Source organism: Populus trichocarpa, chromosome 1 (assembly GCF_000002775.5).
Source record: "Populus trichocarpa isolate Nisqually-1 chromosome 1, P.trichocarpa_v4.1, whole genome shotgun sequence".
NCBI lineage: Eukaryota > Viridiplantae > Streptophyta > Magnoliopsida > Malpighiales > Salicaceae > Populus > Populus trichocarpa.
Genome location: NC_037285.2, coordinates 2,092,961 through 2,111,147, shown reverse-complemented (window position 1 = coordinate 2,111,147; position 18,187 = coordinate 2,092,961). Strand labels below are relative to the sequence as shown.

Here is an 18,187-nt window from a genome sequence, read left to right as displayed (position 1 = left end):
AAAGCAAATGTCTTTAAAAAAAAGAGAGTAGTCACATGTTGATTAAATTAAACCAAACATTTTCCCAAGGCAATTATAAAAAATATATAAGTTACAACAAGTAAATATGGGACACTTGAAAGATGATTAAAAAAACAAATTAAATTCCAAAAATAGCATGGTGGAACACTAAAGAAATTGGATAGAAATGTAAGGATAGAATTGTAGAATCATTACATTGAAAATGTGAGATAAAAGATGATAATTATGAAACTAATACTATAAATGGAATTTAACTACATCACCCACCACCATTCCTCTCTCACCTCCAATTGTTTGGCATGTTAGCTCTTTTAGGAGACAAACCCGGCATCATAGAAACCTGTTCTTGTTGAATCTTTACCCAAACAAGGGAAAGAAAAAAGGGAGAAGGAAAAATCCCAAAAAGAAAGAAAGTGGAAGGAACAAATTGAAGGCAAGCATTGATCACCAACTTCTCCTTTTGCTCTCCCCTTCAATCTAACAGCAAAACTCTACTAAACATTGTTCTTTTCAAAAAACTAGAAACAGCCCATTTCACCAAACCATCACAGCAAAATAGGACACACAACACATAAACAATCTCAAGAAACAAACAAAACAAAACAGATACAGCTTGTTGTCTTTGTCTTTGTCTTGATGGTTCCCTTCCAAGTCTCCCCTTTTCTTGGTTTGCTGCAAAAATGCAGATGTCGTTCTTGAAAACTAGTACGAAACAACGACAATGAGAGATGGAGAAGGGAGGAGAGAGAACAAAGAATGAGTCTTTGTAGGTAGGTAGAAAGAGAGAAATGAGCATAGAGAACGTTGGCATAATAAAGGCATGGGAAGCAAAACTTAGGAAATCACAAGCAACAAAGAAGAAGAAAAACAACAGTGTCTTTCTCACCATGATGTCAGCAGCAGTAGCTCATGTAGATGATGATGATCCTCCTTGTAAAGAACCTGTACACCATGCAGAAAAGGCCCTTTGTAATGGTGATTTCTACACAGGCCTATGGCTTGACAACCTCCCTCATGGACATGGAAAATATCTTTGGACAGATGGTTGCATGTATCTTGGTGAATGGTATAAAGGTAAAACAATGGGAAAGGGTAAATTTGGTTGGTTTTCTGGTGCGACCTACGAGGGTGATTTCAAGGGGGGTTATATGGATGGTAGAGGGACCTTTACAGGTTCTTCAGGTGATGCTTATAGAGGCTACTGGGTTATGAATTTGAGACATGGACAAGGTACACAGAGTTATGCTAATGGTGATTGTTATGATGGTGATTGGAGAAGAGGTTCACAAGATGGACATGGAAGGTACCAATGGAATACTTCGAATCGTTATATTGGTCAATGGAAGAGTGGGTTGATGAATGGTAATGGAACTATGATTTGGAGCAATGGGAATAGGTATGATGGGTTTTGGCAAGATGGACTGCCTAAAGGAAATGGGAGTTTTAGATGGTCAGACGGAAATTTTTATGTGGGTTTTTGGAGTAAAGATCCTAATGAGCAAAATGGGACTTATTATCCATCTGGGTCTGCGTCAGGGAATTTGGATTGGGATCCCCAGGAGGTGTTTTTGGATTTGAACGATTGTAAGATTTCTACTTGTGAAAAGATGTCAATTTTTCCATCGCAGAAGATGTTGAATTGGTCTGGGGTTCTTGATCAAGGGAATGCTAATCCAGTGAAAGGAAATGGCGGTGAAGGAAGGCTCAGGAGGATATCAGTGGATGGGAGGCTGAGTAACTACAGCGTGGCTTCATTAGATGGCTGTGATGTTTATAGTGGTGGGGTTGATGGGGATTTGAGGGATGTAGACGAAGGGTTTGGAAATCTCCAAGTTGAAGAATTGGATCCAAAAATATCTAAATGGAGAACACAGCCTGTGAAGAAGCAAGGGGAAACAATATCCAAAGGGCATAAGAATTATGAACTCATGCTCAATCTGCAGTTGGGAATAAGGTACTTGGGATTTGGTAAATGCTTCTTTGTTTCCTCTTTTCCATCTTATTGCTCTGCTCTATCAAGCATTGGCTGTAACAATTTGGTATGATGCCTTTTCAGAGTCCAAACGCGTTCTTCTATATATGCCAAAACTAATGCTTTTTCTTCTGTTGGTAATGTATTCAATATCAAATTTTGCTTGGCATATAGTTTAGCGCTTCACAAATTTGTATTCTAGATAGCTAATCTGTACTAGCAAATTGTTCTGTTGCAAAGTTTCCATAAACGCTCTTTTCCTGCTCTATTCTGCCTCTCAATGTGTGTGTGTGACGGCATTTGTTATGTTTTACATAATCTTGATTTTTAGATATGCTCCCAACTCCCAGTTGGTGGCAATCAATAGATCATCCTATATCCTGATAAAACATTTGTGATTGGGCAGACATTCGGTGGGACGGCCTGCTCCAGCTATATCTCTTGATCTGAAGTCTTCGGCATTTGATCCCAAAGAAAAAGTTTGGACTAAATTTCCATCAGAGGGATCCAAGCACACCCCACCTCACCAGTCTTCTGAGTTCAAATGGAAGGATTATTGCCCTGTAGTTTTCAGGTCATCTTCCTTTTACACAAGCGCCATGCCAAACACACCTTTTAGCTAGGGTTAATTAGACCTGAAAAATGATTTCAATTTAATCCTGCATGTGTATATTTGTGATTCATGGAACATTTCATTGGATAGCTGACTGCCCTAGCCTGGCACGCTTATCTCTTAGCATCATCATTCTCTCTTCAGTTGGTATAAATAAGGGCTGACAGTTGCTAATGATCCTATTTTCAGGACTCTTAGGAAATTGTTCAATGTGGATGCAGCTGATTACATGTTATCGATATGTGGGAATGATGCACTTAGGGAACTCTCATCCCCGGGAAAAAGTGGAAGCTTTTTTTACCTGACAAATGATGATCGCTACATGATAAAGACAATAAAGAAGGCAGAAGTAAAAGTTAGTATCATCGTTCTTCACTTTGTTTTCCTTTTGAACTTGAGATATATAAGCTTTAATTTCCACTTCCATGATTAAGTTCTACGACAATTTGCAATCTATGCAACAACTTCATGGTGTATCATGAATTTGGCATTCATGATTGGGCACTGTTTTGTTTTTGTGGTGTAAAAGCGTTTTTTAAAAAAATTGAATGTTTTTTTTGTTTCAAATTATTTTCTTAGTATTTTTAGGTCGTTTTAATGTGTTGATATCAAAAATAATTTTTTTTAAATTGAAAAAAATATTATTTTAATGTATTTACAAGCAAAAAACACTTTGAAAAACAACCACTACAACAATGCGATACGGGCTCTAAGTAGTTCACCATCGTATCACATTTTGTCTACAATTTCAGAATGAATCCTCCATTTTCTAAGTTATTCTGCGTGATTCTATAAAGCAAGGATTCTTATGCTTTGCCTTCTCTGGCTAATGTACTTGCAGGTCTTCTTGAGGATGCTGCCAGCCTACTATAATCATGTTCGGTCTTTTGAGAACACTCTAGTAACCAAATTTTATGGTCTTCATTGCGTAAAATTAACAGGGCCGAATCAGAAGAAGGTAATGTGAAGGGCATAAAACTCCAATTTTTGGTAGAAACATTTGTCCAACTCCTGAATCTTTGATGAAATCAATCTTCATTTGGGACAGGTCCGATTTGTCATTATGGGGAATCTGTTTTGTTCTGAATTCTCTATTCATCGGCGCTTTGACTTAAAAGGTTCGTCCCACGGTCGCATGACTTCTAAACCTGAGTCAGAAATTGATCCAACAACAACCCTCAAGGACCTTGATCTCAATTACATATTTCGGTTGCAGAAATCTTGGTTCCAAGAGTTTTGCAGGTGAAATGATGTCTCTTATCTTAGTTCAAATTCTGTTTTTATCCTATAATTTTCTGATCACAATAGCTTTGTGTGAACCATTCAACTTTTTTTTATTGTTTATATCAGTATCCTGAAGTGTCCCTTCATGCAGGCAAGTGGACAGAGATTGTGACTTCCTTGAACAGGAGAGAATAATGGACTACAGTCTTTTGGTTGGTCTACACTTTCGAGAAGCTTCATACAGGGAATCCCTCACACCCCCTCGTACTTCTGGAGTTCGGACTCCCACCGGAATTCGCACTCCTGCTGGAGTTCAGACTCCCAATGGACTTCGAACTCCCACCGGACTTCACAGTCCTACAGGTATTTCTTGTCATATGTAAATTCACTGCTAATTCTAATTTGAGTATAAATGTTTGCCTAATGAATGAAACTGTATCTTCTCTGTATCTTTAGGAATGGGAGATGAAACTGAATCGGGAGCTCCACGCCTTTCCAGAGTGGATTTGGATAAGCTTTTCATCGATCCCACTCGGTAAAATAAATCTTAAGCATTGAGCTAAAGTTCTGTCTTTACTGTTAACGTCTTGCAGAGTCCCAACCGCCAAGTGATACCAGATTGTTTGATTAGTACACTTTCTTTGCGCTTAATGTAATCTTGAATCCAAACACCATAATTGGCTTATCTCATTCATTCTGAATGTTTTGTGCAGGTGGGCTTCCATTAAATTAGGTATAAACATGCCGGCAAGGGTTGAAAAGACAGCCAGGAGAAGAGATGGTGAAGCTCAGCTAATTGGAGAACCAACTGGGGTGTTATATGAAGTCGTCCTATTTTTCGGTATCATAGACATTCTACAAGACTATGATATAAGCAAAAAGCTCGAGCACGCATACAAGTCCATGCAGTATGATCCAACTTCAATCTCTGCCGTTGATCCAAAGCAATACTCAAAACGCTTTCGGGATTTCATCTTCAGAGTATTTGCAGAAGACGCTTGAAGGGTATAGATTGATTAGAATCGTCATATCGCAACCCGTGGCCATATATGTGCTTGGCTAGAGATGAGAGTACTTAAATGTAGACTAAAGGTTACTGTTTCACCATCTATTTGACCACAGGGAATGATTTGTTGCGGCTGGGAATAGGTTTTCTGAAATCGGGCATTGTATATTTCCCCTCACCATCATATCTACTAACTTAGTTACATACGATATATCATAGGAAAGGTATATACCAGAGCTACTCGAGCTTGTTTCAAGTGTAAATGAGTTAACCAGGTGGAGTACTTACATATATTGAAATTGATTCTTTTTGGACCTAATATTTTCCCCGCAAGGCGAGAAGTTTCTGGGTTCAGAATCAAACTATGTACAGAAGGAAAGTGAAATGGAACTAACTTCTGAGTCTTTGAATCTTTAAATGAAACTCTTTGTCGATGAAGATGGATCATCATAAGATTTTTCTTTATATGATGAAAATTATAATCAATCCAGGCTATCCACTTTATGGATGAAAAATCAACAATTTATTTCCTAAAAACAATTGTTTTCTTTATGCCAGAATGTTTTGAAAGAGAAACTGGGAAGTTGAAGTAGAAAATGTGATCATACCAATCAAAGAACAGTTCTGAGAACGGAAGGAATGAGGAAACGAAACTGCAGGAGCACAAGACTTGTCTTGAAATCAAAGAGCACATACTTTAGATTAATCATTAACTCAATCTAAGCGCAACTTCGCCATCCAATCTGTTCACACATTGCTGTAAACAGTCGTTCGTGGAAATACAGTTTCAGACTAATGATAGATATTCTGTCAGCACATGAACAGTCATTCTTGGATTATATAGAATCACATCATAAAATGCAGCTAGATCATGCTTAATACATCAGAAATACATACAAAAGTACAACAATAGGTAAAAGCAGATGAACAAGGAAACAAATTCCCGTATAAGAAAGCATGGACATGGATTTTACTAAATGTTTTGATAAACTGGAACCACTTTCAATATATAATTTCTGGAAAAGGCTCTTGAGTGCACTGGGAGACTCAAGATTGATAAATCTAGAGACTACAGCAGACCGAAATTCGCAAATCCTATTCGTCCTCACACTTGCCTTCCTGATATGTGTGACTACTGACTACTGGAACTGCTTGATCCTTTCACTTGTGCGCGCGCGCGCGCGCGTTTGCCTATTTATTATCACACAATATAATTTAAGGCTGCAATTCTGTCGTTCTTTTCATTCTAAGGATAATTATCCATCTCTAGTTGCTATCAACTTTTCAAAGACATCAAGAGTGCCTTTGCAGCACGTAGCTGGATAGAAACAGATCATGTAAGGGGATGTAGACAACATAGTTGGCCCACCAATATCAATCTGTAGTGTTGAGGCTGGCAAAATTTCCAATATATCACTGCATGGGATACAGCCTCTCATAGATTGCAAGGTACCATGTCAACAACTTGACCACCTATAAGATCCTGTTTCTCAGACATGGCATGTCAAAGAAGTTATGTTGTCTAGCCAGAATGGAGGCATTTACAGAACGCTCCACGTAGGATCCCTGCCAAGTTGGTCATTGTGCCATCGGCTTAAGCTTTTACAATTTTCTATATGGTTACCGACAATCACTTTAAGATGAACAGAATAAGTCTTCCTATTCGAAGGAAATCTATAACAGCAAGAAATGGAATCTATATTTACCAGTGTTGTGAAAAAAAAAACATATAGCAATTATCTATGGATATTACATTAGAAAAGAAACTAGAAAAAACACAAGATTTAATATGGCTCAACAATGTATTTATATTCATATGAAAAAGTGATGAGTTTAAAGGTTTTTGTTTTTCAATATATTAAAATAAAATTATATAATATATATTTATAATAAACTTTAAACCGCCTAAAAAATCCTAATCATTCAAAAAGTATTAATAATTATTTTAATATCCTTTAAAGCCTGCAGCATCTGGCTATGAGCCGCAAACCACACCAACCAGCATCAGGAGGAGGCAACGAGAATGATCCAAACTGCTCGGTTTCAAAATTGAAGTGCACGTTAGATTTCCAAGATCACTCTTCGCAAACCAATGAAGGGATCCATTGATAAATGCTGAATCATACCTATGAGTATCGAAAACTTCCCTGGCTGCCTTACTAATTCTCCAAGTTACAGTCCCAGTTGTGTATACCATGCCATGCAGACCAGCCCTTTGATCATTTCCATAATGCGACAAGTAGAATACTCTAACAGCCTTAAACTGGTTGATCTTGGGGCAAAAATCAAAGTCCCCATGATACCTCTTGAAAGCCCTTTGGCTTTTCACAATCCGGAAGAGGCATATACTCTCCTGTAATGGGATTTAATATGTGAAATAACGATGATCCGTATGCTATCTTTATGATACAACAAGTAATGGATGACTTGATTCACGTACACAAAGCAAGCCGTTACAGGAATTGACGATCTGAAACTGAAACCGTTGGTCGACAGGTTTGGCAGTAGCCGTAGAGCCTCCATGGCAACTTTTGAGGCGTCATCTATGTTTTGTTTTTTTTTGTGTTTCAAAAATTGTCTGAGAGAATACAACTCCAAGAACAAATTATAAAATCTTGGAAATTAGTCAAACCTAAGAGGATGTATTAGAAAAATGAGTTTTGTTTTCTTCAAAAATAACACTAAATTTTTTGACAAACCAAGGCGAATATCCGATGCCTACCATCCATTGTTTTTCCTTTCGTTACAAAAGGGGCCGAAGGGCTCAAACAAACAAAGCTAAGAACACCACCTATTAGACAGGGTGTGGTCAGAAGTTGGGTTTGGAGGAGGGATTTTCCCTCATTACGTAGTATAAGGGCCTCCTGCTGGGCCTTATCTATACATGTCTAGTGAAATTTTTCTTGTTTTCTTTTTTGCCATTTCTCTGCCATTAAAATGAACTTTTAGAACTGTGTTCTTCCAAGAATTTTTCTTTGTCCACCATTAAAGAGAGGGAAAATTCGAACTGAACAAGGCATTAAGAACAGCCAAAGGAGTTTCACCTCAGAAGCAAAACTAGGAAAAACTATGAAATCCCTTTCCAGTACATACAATTTAAGAGAAGAGGTGGATTCACACCTTCTGCATGCCTTGAAGCCAAACCACACAGCAGTGGATCTCATCCATTACCTGGAGATTTAGAGAAACTGGTTAGGCAGTGAAAATGCATGTTTCTGCCTTCTATAGTAAGGGGATAGCATAAACACTTGCCGGACAGAATTAAAATCACATCAGCATCATTTGGCAAAAAATCACATTTAATGAATTTTTAACTTGTTCCATTAGCATTCCCTAAGCATTCTAGGTTCGATTTCACTCTGTTTGATGCTCTAATTCTTTCAAGAAATCATAGTTAGGCAAGCATTGTCTCTCAGAAATCATATCCTTCTATTACTCATAGTCCCATGTCAGGCTACGTTTTACAAAAGAATATCAACATAATAAAGCAAAAATGAGAATGAGGCCATAGTTTACAATCTTTACTATTGCATGTTCATTTCAGGATTAACATGAGGTTGAAAAGCCATTGAAGAGCCAGAAGATCGCACTTCAACATATGTTTTATGAGGCCATAAAGGATCAGTACTGGTGCAGTAACTAAATGGATGAGAATTCTGACAACGGCATGAAACAGGTCATGTTTTACTTGTAAAGTAACAAACACAAGAAGCAGGGAAAAAAATATCATAGTTATAAGACCCCCTGGTCTGAATTAAGACCCGGGTCATGGGTGGGGAGTTGATACGGGCCAACCCAACCTTCGATATTTTTTTTGGCTTTAAAAAAACCTGAAACAATAATAAAAAACGGGATTTTTCATGGTTATAAGATTTAACTCGAACTAAAGCCCAGACTGCAAGTGAGGATTTGAACCGTGCCAACTCGACTTTTGATTTTTTTTTTTATAAAAAAACCCAAAACAATGTTGTTTTGACAAAAAAAGAAAAAAAAAGAGGGTTTTCCACTGACCAGGCTAGGCCAGTACCCGGGTTGACAAAACACGTATCAGACGAGGCTAGATCTTATAACTAGGAAAGTATCCTTCCACTCCATCAAAAAGGAAAAGCATAACCTTAAGAACACCATGTAGGAGTCAGATGAGCATGTTTCAACCATAATTGATGTCTTCCCATAAAATAAATGCTTCTCAGTAGAGTTTTGCAATGAATTAAATATATTGAAATGGATGGAACAGTAAAAACAACACAACCAGGAAACAGCTCGTTATTACAAAAGTCTTAAAGAAACTTCTGTTTTCAGTTAAAAAGTAAATAAAAGAAAGGACATCATGGATGGAATGCTCGTATTATTTTTGCATCGAAGAGACAGATGCAACATTAAAGTAGAGAGGAAGTAATTCACATGCCATGCCTTTTCTATTTTACCCAAGATGATGGTGACATCGCAACAATGACCCTTGCTTGGTTATGAAGCAAGGGTCCTGTGAAAGAAAACAAGATGTTTTAATTCCTTGCAGATAGTAGCCAAGTAGCTACCCAACATTATTGAGATTATCCTTTCTGCTGCAAGCTCCAGCAGTAAATTTAAGCACAACGTAGAGTCTCGTCGGCTTATTTATGGTATAAGATGGAACAAAAAAGAGTCAAGTAAATGTTCATCGTTGAAAGAATGCCATCAAAATATAACAAAATGAAATGATCAAACCTCTCATAGTTTCTCACCGTGCACTGATTATTCTCACCACCTTCTGTTCTTGCAGAACTAACTAAAAACTACAATTGCATTTAATCCTTAATCAAACAATGACCTTTAAGAAAACTGAAGTCACTAGGTGGTGCAGTTTGTACCTTCAAGCAATCTGTGGTTCCCTGTGGCTGCGTAGGCAACGGATGGTTCAACAATTGGCGAGGTGGAGTCTCTAGTCCTTTCACCAGACTGCATTTTTGAAACACATGGAAACAGGTTTTTCTCGTCGATCCCTTGATCATAAAGAATGCCCTTGAAAACATGGCCACTTATATTCACCTTAGCTTGATAGGCAACCTCAGCTTCACCACTATTAATGGCTGTTACTCTAACGCACCTGAAAACTGCCGGTTCACGAACTTGGCCAGGTAAAGACAGTTTGAAGCTTGCATCTATAATTCCAGGGAACAAAAAGAAATAAGCTAACCATTTCCCACTTTTCAACAAATTCAAGTTCACCAAACCTATACCATCAGTGTATGAACTCAAGTTTTTATCAATATAAAATGAAGAATTCCAAGTGATCTCTGGATCACTGGAATCTATTTATTAAGGGCAAGATCTCTGCTTTTCTGTTCACGAAAAGATCAATTCCGTCACCAAATACAGCTTATTTTGATGCAAGATTATAACTATATCATCCTCAAGTCAAAAAATATATTAAACGAAGATCAGAGAAAGAGAGACTCAATCTTGCAAATCAGCATTAAAGTCCTAATGGTCACTAAAATTTACAAATCATAGAACAAATATATCAGAAAGAAAGAGGGAGAGAGAAAGAAGAGGGAGAGAGAAAGAAAGAGGTACCCTGATAACTAGAGCCTGTATCGAAGTTGACAGAAGCAGCAGCATTGTTATTAGAAGTACTAAAACTATTAGATGTAGCGGTCACATTTTCTCTTGGCCTTTTACCACCAACACAGCCACCACCAGAAGAAGCAGAAGAGTCACCACCACCACCACCGCCACAACCAAGCCTCTCTCGCCTCCTTGCAGCAGACACCCATGTGCTCTTCATGTGAGTGGTACAATCATACTCTCTACTCTTGCAACAAGTCCTGCACCTCCTATACTGACACTCTTTCTTTGCCCTGTTTCCACAGTCCCTGCAAGCTCTTGCAGGACCAATATTCCTTCCAGTATCATTATCCCCAACAACATTTAAATCACCCCTTTTAAGAAAACTAGATTTTTGCTGGTATTTATTGAGAGTGGTCCAAGATTCTTGATTGTTTGCAATGTTACATTGATCATTGGTGTTGGCTATTTGGTGAGTAGAGGGAATGTGTGGAGGCTGGTGGTGGTGAAAAGGAGAAGGTGGTGGAGCTATAAAGAGTATGTTGTGAAGGCCTAACATGTTTGTATGATCAGGTGGGAAGGTAGTGGTGGTGACTGGATGTGGCGGTGGTGGCCATGTTTTGGAGGTGGTGAGGGTACTAGGAGTTGAAGTGGCCACGGTTGATGGTTTGTATCAAGAATGTAAGTGGATGATTGTGTATAGTACAAAGAAAAGACTTGCAATGGCAGTTAAGTGATGGATATGAGCTAGCTAGCTAGCTAAGCTTACAATGATATAGAAGTGTACAACATGAAGGCAATTATTGCTGCTCAGACAGAGAGATTTGTTGCAGAGTTGCCTTTCTACTAGTAGTCAACTACTGTGTGCTGAAATTCCTCTGTTTCTAACTGTAAATCACTCTTCTTCTTCTTCTTCTTTTTTTTTTTTAGGAATTATTACTTGTAGCCCCATATCTATTCATGAAAAAATTTTTATTTAAAAATATATTAAAATAATTTTTTATATTTTTATATTAATATATTAAAATTATTAAAAAATACTAAAAAATATTAATTTAATATTTTTTCAAAATAAATATATTTTTGAAACTCAATTTAAAACGCATTTGATTATTAAAAATTGTATCTCCTTGTATAAAAATACATTAGAAAATCTTTCAACTTTTTATTCAAAAATTCATACAATTTTATTAATTTTTTTAAAATACATTATACTAATAAGATGAATACGTTTTTTAAAATCACTCAAAAACATATTGATTAATACATAAAATGATTCAAGAACATATTCAATCAATGAATAAGGAAATATATAGATTTTTATTTATTTATTTATTCTGAAATTAAACATCCAAGTTCATAGGATTTTAATGTTAAATATATGTTCATTAATTTTATATTTCTCGAACTAAAATGTAATGGCTTAATTATTTTTCTCCTCTCATAATTAATCCACCAAATTTAAGAAGCAATAATTGCCTGTTAATTTTAAAGTACAAAAAAATAAAAGTTAAGTCACTTTTATCCTATCTGTAATGATGCATCTTCAATTTATTTACTTACCAGTAGCCTTTTGATGCAGTGGAAAGAAATGGTGACCTCCTCTGTCGTTACAGGATTCCAAGTAATAATTATAAGATTGTAAGTAATAATTATAAAAATTAAAATATTTGGTATTTGAATTTTTTTTTTAATCAGGTGTCCGAGCCTGCTTACACGCACTACGACTAATCTCCAGACCTACTGAACACTTTGCAAGCCCAGCAGACAGGTAAAACACTACGGAAATGACAGACATGCACACAAAAATTCAAACCTAGTATGTAAAGATATGAAATTCCCTGCCAGAACCGCTAGTATAAAATCTTGGTGCATAAATCTTCATCTACGTAGAATTGTTCATAGGTATTTGAATCTTCATCTACATCATGATCAGGAGATATATGTGTTTTTTTCTTAATATTTAAGTATCTAGAAGAATTTATAATTTTTTTAATACACTGTATCAATATAGAATTGTTCACAAGGAAATTCTTTCTAGATAAGGTAGCATTGGATTATTATTTAATAATAAAAAATATAGATAGTAGAGACAAAAATATTTTAAAAAATAAATATATAAAATAAATATATTTTTTGTATAATTTTATATTTTCAAAACAGGAAGTATAAAAAAAAAAAAAAGTTTCTTCGTAATTAAATACTGAAACTTATATATACCGAATACAAAAATTTAATTAATATTTGATAATTACCCGTTAATTTTTCACCAATGTGCGTCGACAAACATCATATCATCCAACAGGTATCAGAACAACGTGTTTTTTGGTTAACAATATTTTTTTTTATATATAGCAAGATAAGCCAAGGTGTTAGGCACTATAGAAAGGTTTCTCTGACGTGTAGAAAACTCTCACAATTAAAGGAGAGGTGTGGGCCAAACCTAGTCTATGAGTCCAAGTTTAGAGTCTAAAAGCCTAGTCTACATGGCTCCATAGATGTAGGCTACAACCTAGCAGAGTAGGCATCTGCTCAGATGCCTTTGCTTTTTTTTTTTTGTTTTTTACTCGTTTTGGGCACAATGATTTTCAAGTGCTGCACCGCTGTGCTCGTTAACCGATTGCTGTGGCTTCTTTCCATTACATGGTGGCCGGTGGGGTGGGGTGGGGTGGGGTGGGCCATGGCGTGTGGGCTCGGTTGCTTTTGAGTATTAACCCTGATCAGATGGGGAAGCCTAGGCGATGAAGGAAGGAATCTCCTCCGCCATTGATTACTCTGTTTTACGTGATCCAGGAGGGCTCAAATTGTCGATCATTTCCAAAGTATGAACTGTTTTAATTCTTAGGTATTGCGTTTAATCTTGTTCATATAACAATTAATCTCGTTCATGTAATTAAGTGATTTATGTACCCACAACAAAACTTCACACATAGCAGCACTATGATCCTGAAGTGATCAACCTGTAAGCACGAGGGAGTATAAACAAGACAACTAACCATATGATGTACACCACAGCCACTCAATCTCAAGTGTTGAGTTTGTCGTATTTCATAGCAACTCCATTACATTGTGTTTTTATACTTGTTACCCTTGATGGAACTAAGCAGTATTATACACAGTATTATACGCGAGAGACACATGTTAGGAGTGTTGTGGTTAGAGCTTTTGCATCGCGAGAGATAAATTATACAGCACCTCCATCAAAAAGCAAGTTCTTCCCAAATTTGACTGTTGAGCTGAAAACATTCCCTCATGGATGCCAGGTCTCAAAAATAGGAGCATCAGTTGAAACACTCGGCATCTAGATGCAATTTGCCTGAGTTTCTGAGTGATCTGGTAGTATGATGAGCAATGAAACCCTAAAGATTCCCTGCTCCTTGTGGGTGGGACATACAGAATCAAGTCAGACAAACCATCTTCTTCCCAGTTGGCATGAACCAAATTCAACTATCTTGCTTAGCGTGCTGAAACATGAGATTTGTTTCTGAGCTGTCTGATACGAGGCTCTACCAAGGTTCAGAGTTATTTCCAAGAAAATTTCTAACATGTGAGGGCTTGCTCCAACCTTCCTCCATTGAAATGAGGTTAAGGCGTATCATTAGTTTCTCCACAGCATCTTCCTCCAAGCTGCTTAATTTATTGGATGCCTGTTTTTGTAAGGAAGAACCCTGCAAAAGTTCAAGACTTTTTTTTTTTCAGTTTGTTAGAAGAATGGAAGTGTCATGGTATGCCAGGTAGAAAACATACCTTCTCTTGATACAACTTGAGATATTGCAGCGATTGCTCATAAAACCCACAATGGTATAAAAGAACACTGTAGTCTCTTAGTTCCTTAGGGTCGGATTCAAGGAGTATTAAACGCTCACAAGCTGCAACAAAAGCAATACTTTCCTCATGAATATAAGTTTAAAAGCAATTGAGAGGATCTTTTTCACGGTGATCAACTATGTGGCAATTGCTTGAACCAGTGATTATGTGATAGTTTGTGTATCAAAATCCATGGCTATCTTTCTTCCCTTTCCATTTCTTATCCCATAATGGAAATTAATGATTCAATTTGCCACTCAAGATAATAATAGTTTAACATTTTGAATAGTTGTGTTCTATCTTCGTCTGTGCTTTTCCCAGACACTCCTCCCTCTGTCCCCTGATGAAAAGAGTAAAGGGAAAAGATGACTCAATTTGTCACTCAAGTTAATGGGATATCAAAAATGATAGTTATCCTTATAGTTTTAACATTTTGGATACTTATGTTGCATCTTGGTCCACACCATGGCTACAAGGCCACTCATCCCTCTCTCTCTCTCTAAGTTCTTTGTGTCACGACACCATACAAGTGGGATGTAAGCAGACAACCAGTGTACAGGGTAGTTATGCCATAACTTGCATCAAATATAGCTCACTGGTCTGTAACCGTACCAAATCAGAAGCCCATTATTAAGTTTTTAATACTGAGAAACCAAAAAAGTTGATTAGCACATGAAGCATCATGCATCAAGGATATGGGGAGGTCCCACGACACACCTTTCTAGTAACACACTCCATAACTCGACTCAGTGGAGGAGGAGGAGGAGAAAACTACTGTCTTCCAAGCATCATGGTAACAAAAGGGCGATGAAGTTGAGCAAACTACTGTCTTCCAAGCATTTTGGTAACAAAAGGGCGAGGAAGTTAACAGACAGAGGGAGGATGCGAAGCATCACACAAGCCTCTCCATCGTCAAATAAAAAAAAGAGAACCAAAGAAGGACTAGGGAGACACGATGATAACAACTCTTCAAATGAATTGCTCATTTTGGATGGCCATTGTATATTCTACTTGAAGACAGCATACCCGCCCAACCTGGTAAGGCAAGGACTAGGATTTTCTTCCAACAAATTAAAGAGAGTGTGCAACCCCCAAGCCACACTAAGGAAAACACACACACACACACACACCAGAATTTGAAACTTCTGCCATAGTGAATAATGGTGATTGAATGAAAAATGACTACAATGCATGGATCCAGTATCACTGGGAAGCCAACGCAAAAGAACAATTTGGTTTCACATGTCAACATGTTGCCATTACCTGTCTGGCACCTCAAATACAAAGTCCCATCAAACTGCCTGGGACATCGATGGTAAACAGAAAAAAAATAATTTAACAAGTGCACCTTCATCTTATAGATACATACCAGATAATGCACGTCTCATGTCCCCGAAGTGTACACTAGTCCAAACACCACGGTCTAGCCTATGTTGAGCAGCCTTTGCAGATGCAAGCTGAGCACCACTGCAATAGGGAGAGAAATAAAAATAAAAAAAGTATAAGCTCAACTACAACAAAAAGAGGAGAAAGAGAAAGGCTTCACGGAGCTAAAAAGTGAAAAATAATGCACACAAAGTACAAAATTCATTGCAAGATACTGTTAATACCTTCCTTCAAAAGTTTTTGATATATCAACACAGTCAGCTGCATGTGCTGCCTGTAAGAATAAACTCTTGGTATGATCATGTTGAAATGGCCAAAAAGCCTCCTTTAAGTTTCTCAAAATCTGCACGCGTGATATAATGTAAGGAGGAGAAAAAAAATCAAGCTAGAAAATGCTGCACATGTATAAATGCAGCAGACAACCTTATGCTTAACCTAATGTACTAAAGACATTCACACATGATACCAACATGATACAAAAACACATCATCTGTAAATGAAAGAAGTTGCTGAAAACAAACTATTCAAGATTCATGAATTCATCAGTACAAAAATATCACTTTGGACTTGTGTTGGTACCATGTGGATGTCCCAATTTTGTGCTCTTTCATCATGCATATTGGAGGAACTGATAAAAGACAACAGGAAAAAACACAACCCACCTTCTCCAACAGAGTAAGTGATGTCAAAATGTGTTGATGATCAGACTCCTTACTTTTCTGCTTGTGATAGCCTCTTGGAAGACCATGGTTGTCATGTGGGAAGAAAATCTCACAATCAAAATCCAACAGGCTCCATAACCGAAGCGTTTTCAGGATTTCCGAGTATATAAGTGCAAGCATAACAGCAGAACCTGATCGATGTGTCAAAACCTGCTCAATACAGTATATTAAAATATAGTAAAAAAAGAAGTCCCAAAATATTCTTCTCTTGTAGAGAGTTCGAATTTATAAGCTGGAAGGCAAATTTCTATACAGAATGAAGATACAAAGCTCGTGGCTCCAATCGACTTTTCATAGTGCTCCTTCGAAAGCCCTGATTAGAAAGAAGTAAAGAACCAGATTATATAAATCACAGTCGCATCGTACCAAAGTGCAAGGAAGTAAGTTATAAAAAGCTAAAAACCTAGTCAAAACTTACTTAGGATGAAACTAGGATAACAGTTTCGGTTCATCTTTAATACAATAAGTTTCGCTAAACAAATTTTTCATCAACAACCTAATTCCTTTCTTTGACATCAGCAACTGAGACACAAGAAATTATTACATGGACCAAGCAAACCAATCACCCTACAGGGATTCATTACACTAAGTAATCAATCAAACAGTTTGTTCCACATAAACCCTGTATTTGCAATAATGCTTCTTTGAACACCGAAAAAACTAAACACCTAGAAGGAAAAAAAATGCAAGAAAAATGGTTACCTTCTTGACATACAAAAATTTCTCCAAGCTATCCAGAAGCATCTCTGGCGATGACTTCAATGCAGAGCTATTATTAGTGCAGAATCCCATGGAAAGATCATCCAATCTTTCAATGAAAGCATCCACGGGGAGAGCAACCGAAGAGTGTGATATGAGAGAATCATCCTCAGCTGCTATATAAAGTGCCGTTTTCGCCAAATCAACACGTCTATTAATGCTAATGCTGATTTCCCTCTCAATGCTTGACAATCTTTTAATTTGTGACATGAAATTTTGCCTTGCCTCCTAAATAATTAACAATCAATCACTTATCAATTTCACCATTTTAGAGAAACCCCACATCAAAATTTTAGCTAGAAACAAAGGTTCCAAATTCAAAGATAAATACGTAAACTTTAACATAATTGAAAAAAAAAAAATGGGTTCTAAATTTTCTACAAAAAAAAAACCATACAAAAGTAAAACACAATCTCATACTTCATTAAAACTGTATCAAATTTAATAAGCAAGAAGAACCCATTTGACAACTTTCTATTAACATCCAAAAAAACAAAATTTTTTTAACAAAATTAGAAAAAAAGAAAGAAATTGGAAGGCATTTTGTAATTACTCTGGCATGAGTGGTGTTGATTCCAGAAGAATCCAAGGCATCATGCAAAGCAAATTGGAAGTCAGTTGTTACCGGGGGAGGAGGTTGGGATCCTCCACGGCAAACCACACGGCAAGGAGGAGGAACAGAAGGATGGGATTGGTATTTTGAGAACTTGGAAGATGAGGAAGAAGATGGTATTGATGATAAAATTGCAGCTATGGCAGCCATTATGTGAGTAACTACATTACCTACCTTTTCAAGTGGGAGAGAGAAATGTCGGAAAGAAAGATAAAGTTGATTTTTATTTATTATTGGTTTAAAAGAGGAGTTTTGATTTGGAAAATAGAAATTGGAAAATGGAAAGATTTTTTTTATGAAAATGGAAAATGAAATTATTTTTTATTAATGGACAGATTTTCTTATAAAAAAAATGGATGCACCACACAAAATCTATTAATTTCATATTAAATAAATGGCTCTCACACCCAAGTTATTTTTTTTTTAATGTAAAAATAGATATTAGACAATGACAATGTTTTTTTTAAAAAAGCAAAAATAAAATAAAATAAAGATCTTGATCATTCACTTGATTAGG

At 36.7% G+C, this 18,187-nt stretch overlaps 3 protein-coding genes across 11 annotated transcripts; 1 reads left to right on the top strand and 2 right to left on the bottom strand.

Annotated features, from left to right (window-relative positions):
• Window positions 1–306: 306 nt before the first annotated feature.
• LOC7476843 (phosphatidylinositol 4-phosphate 5-kinase 6) lies at window positions 307–5,155 on the top strand. Its single transcript, XM_024611774.2, has 8 exons — window positions 307–1,975; window positions 2,400–2,567; window positions 2,796–2,961; window positions 3,448–3,564; window positions 3,655–3,848; window positions 3,982–4,193; window positions 4,287–4,365; window positions 4,544–5,155. The coding sequence occupies exons 1-8, from the start codon at window positions 810–812 to the stop codon at window positions 4,830–4,832; spliced, it is 2,391 nt and encodes a 796-aa protein (XP_024467542.2). The 5' UTR covers window positions 307–809; the 3' UTR covers window positions 4,833–5,155.
• Window positions 5,156–7,792: 2,637 nt separating this feature from the next.
• LOC18094338 (protein LATERAL ROOT PRIMORDIUM 1) lies at window positions 7,793–11,294 on the bottom strand. 9 transcript variants are annotated; one of them, XR_008058507.1, is made up of 5 exons: window positions 10,393–11,294; window positions 9,865–9,977; window positions 9,687–9,774; window positions 8,848–8,950; window positions 7,793–8,007 (listed from the first exon to the last, which is right to left on the bottom strand). XR_008058507.1 is itself a non-coding variant. In XM_052450425.1 (5 exons), the coding sequence occupies exons 1-4, from the start codon at window positions 10,940–10,942 to the stop codon at window positions 9,601–9,603; spliced, it is 762 nt and encodes a 253-aa protein (XP_052306385.1). In that variant the 5' UTR covers window positions 10,943–11,294; the 3' UTR covers window positions 7,793–8,007; window positions 9,561–9,600. The 9 variants fall into 9 exon arrangements, 5 of the variants coding, with proteins under 5 accessions (XP_052306385.1, XP_024461814.2, XP_024461807.2 ...); XM_052450425.1 differs by lacking the exon at window positions 8,848–8,950 and adding an exon at window positions 9,561–9,611; XR_008058506.1 differs by having other exon boundaries at window positions 9,687–9,977; window positions 10,393–11,292.
• Window positions 11,295–13,402: 2,108 nt separating this feature from the next.
• Window positions 13,403–17,894, bottom strand: LOC7487001 (uncharacterized). The gene is made up of 8 exons (XM_024588533.2): window positions 17,611–17,894; window positions 17,001–17,285; window positions 16,552–16,611; window positions 16,239–16,448; window positions 15,801–15,919; window positions 15,560–15,657; window positions 14,131–14,252; window positions 13,403–14,051 (listed from the first exon to the last, which is right to left on the bottom strand). Exons 1-8 carry the CDS (start codon window positions 17,818–17,820, stop codon window positions 13,890–13,892), a joined length of 1,266 nt encoding a protein of 421 aa, XP_024444301.1. The 5' UTR covers window positions 17,821–17,894; the 3' UTR covers window positions 13,403–13,889.
• Between the last annotated feature and the right edge of the window lie 293 nt (window positions 17,895–18,187).

Bases quoted from the DNA above. Each gene is read 5' to 3' on its own strand.
- LOC18094338 (XM_024606039.2), bottom strand. From the start codon at position 10,942: ATGTTAGGCCTTCACAACATACTCTTTATAGCTCCACCACCTTCTCCT. The intron at 9,978-10,392 runs GTACCTCTTTCT...CTGGAATTATAG, and splicing joins TACAGGCTCTAGTTATCAGG to ATGCAAGCTTCAAACTGTCT.
- LOC7487001 (XM_024588533.2), bottom strand. From the start codon at position 17,820: ATGGCTGCCATAGCTGCAATTTTATCATCAATACCATCTTCTTCCTCA. The intron at 15,920-16,238 runs GTGGGTTGTGTT...TCACGCGTGCAG, and splicing joins CACTTACTCTGTTGGAGAAG to ATTTTGAGAAACTTAAAGGA. The intron at 14,052-14,130 runs GTATGTTTTCTA...GAACTTTTGCAG, and splicing joins TCAAGTTGTATCAAGAGAAG to GGTTCTTCCTTACAAAAACA.
- LOC7476843 (XM_024611774.2), top strand. From the start codon at position 810: ATGAGCATAGAGAACGTTGGCATAATAAAGGCATGGGAAGCAAAACTT. The intron at 1,976-2,399 runs GTACTTGGGATT...GTGATTGGGCAG, and splicing joins AATCTGCAGTTGGGAATAAG to ACATTCGGTGGGACGGCCTG. The intron at 2,962-3,447 runs GTTAGTATCATC...ATGTACTTGCAG, and splicing joins TAAAGAAGGCAGAAGTAAAA to GTCTTCTTGAGGATGCTGCC.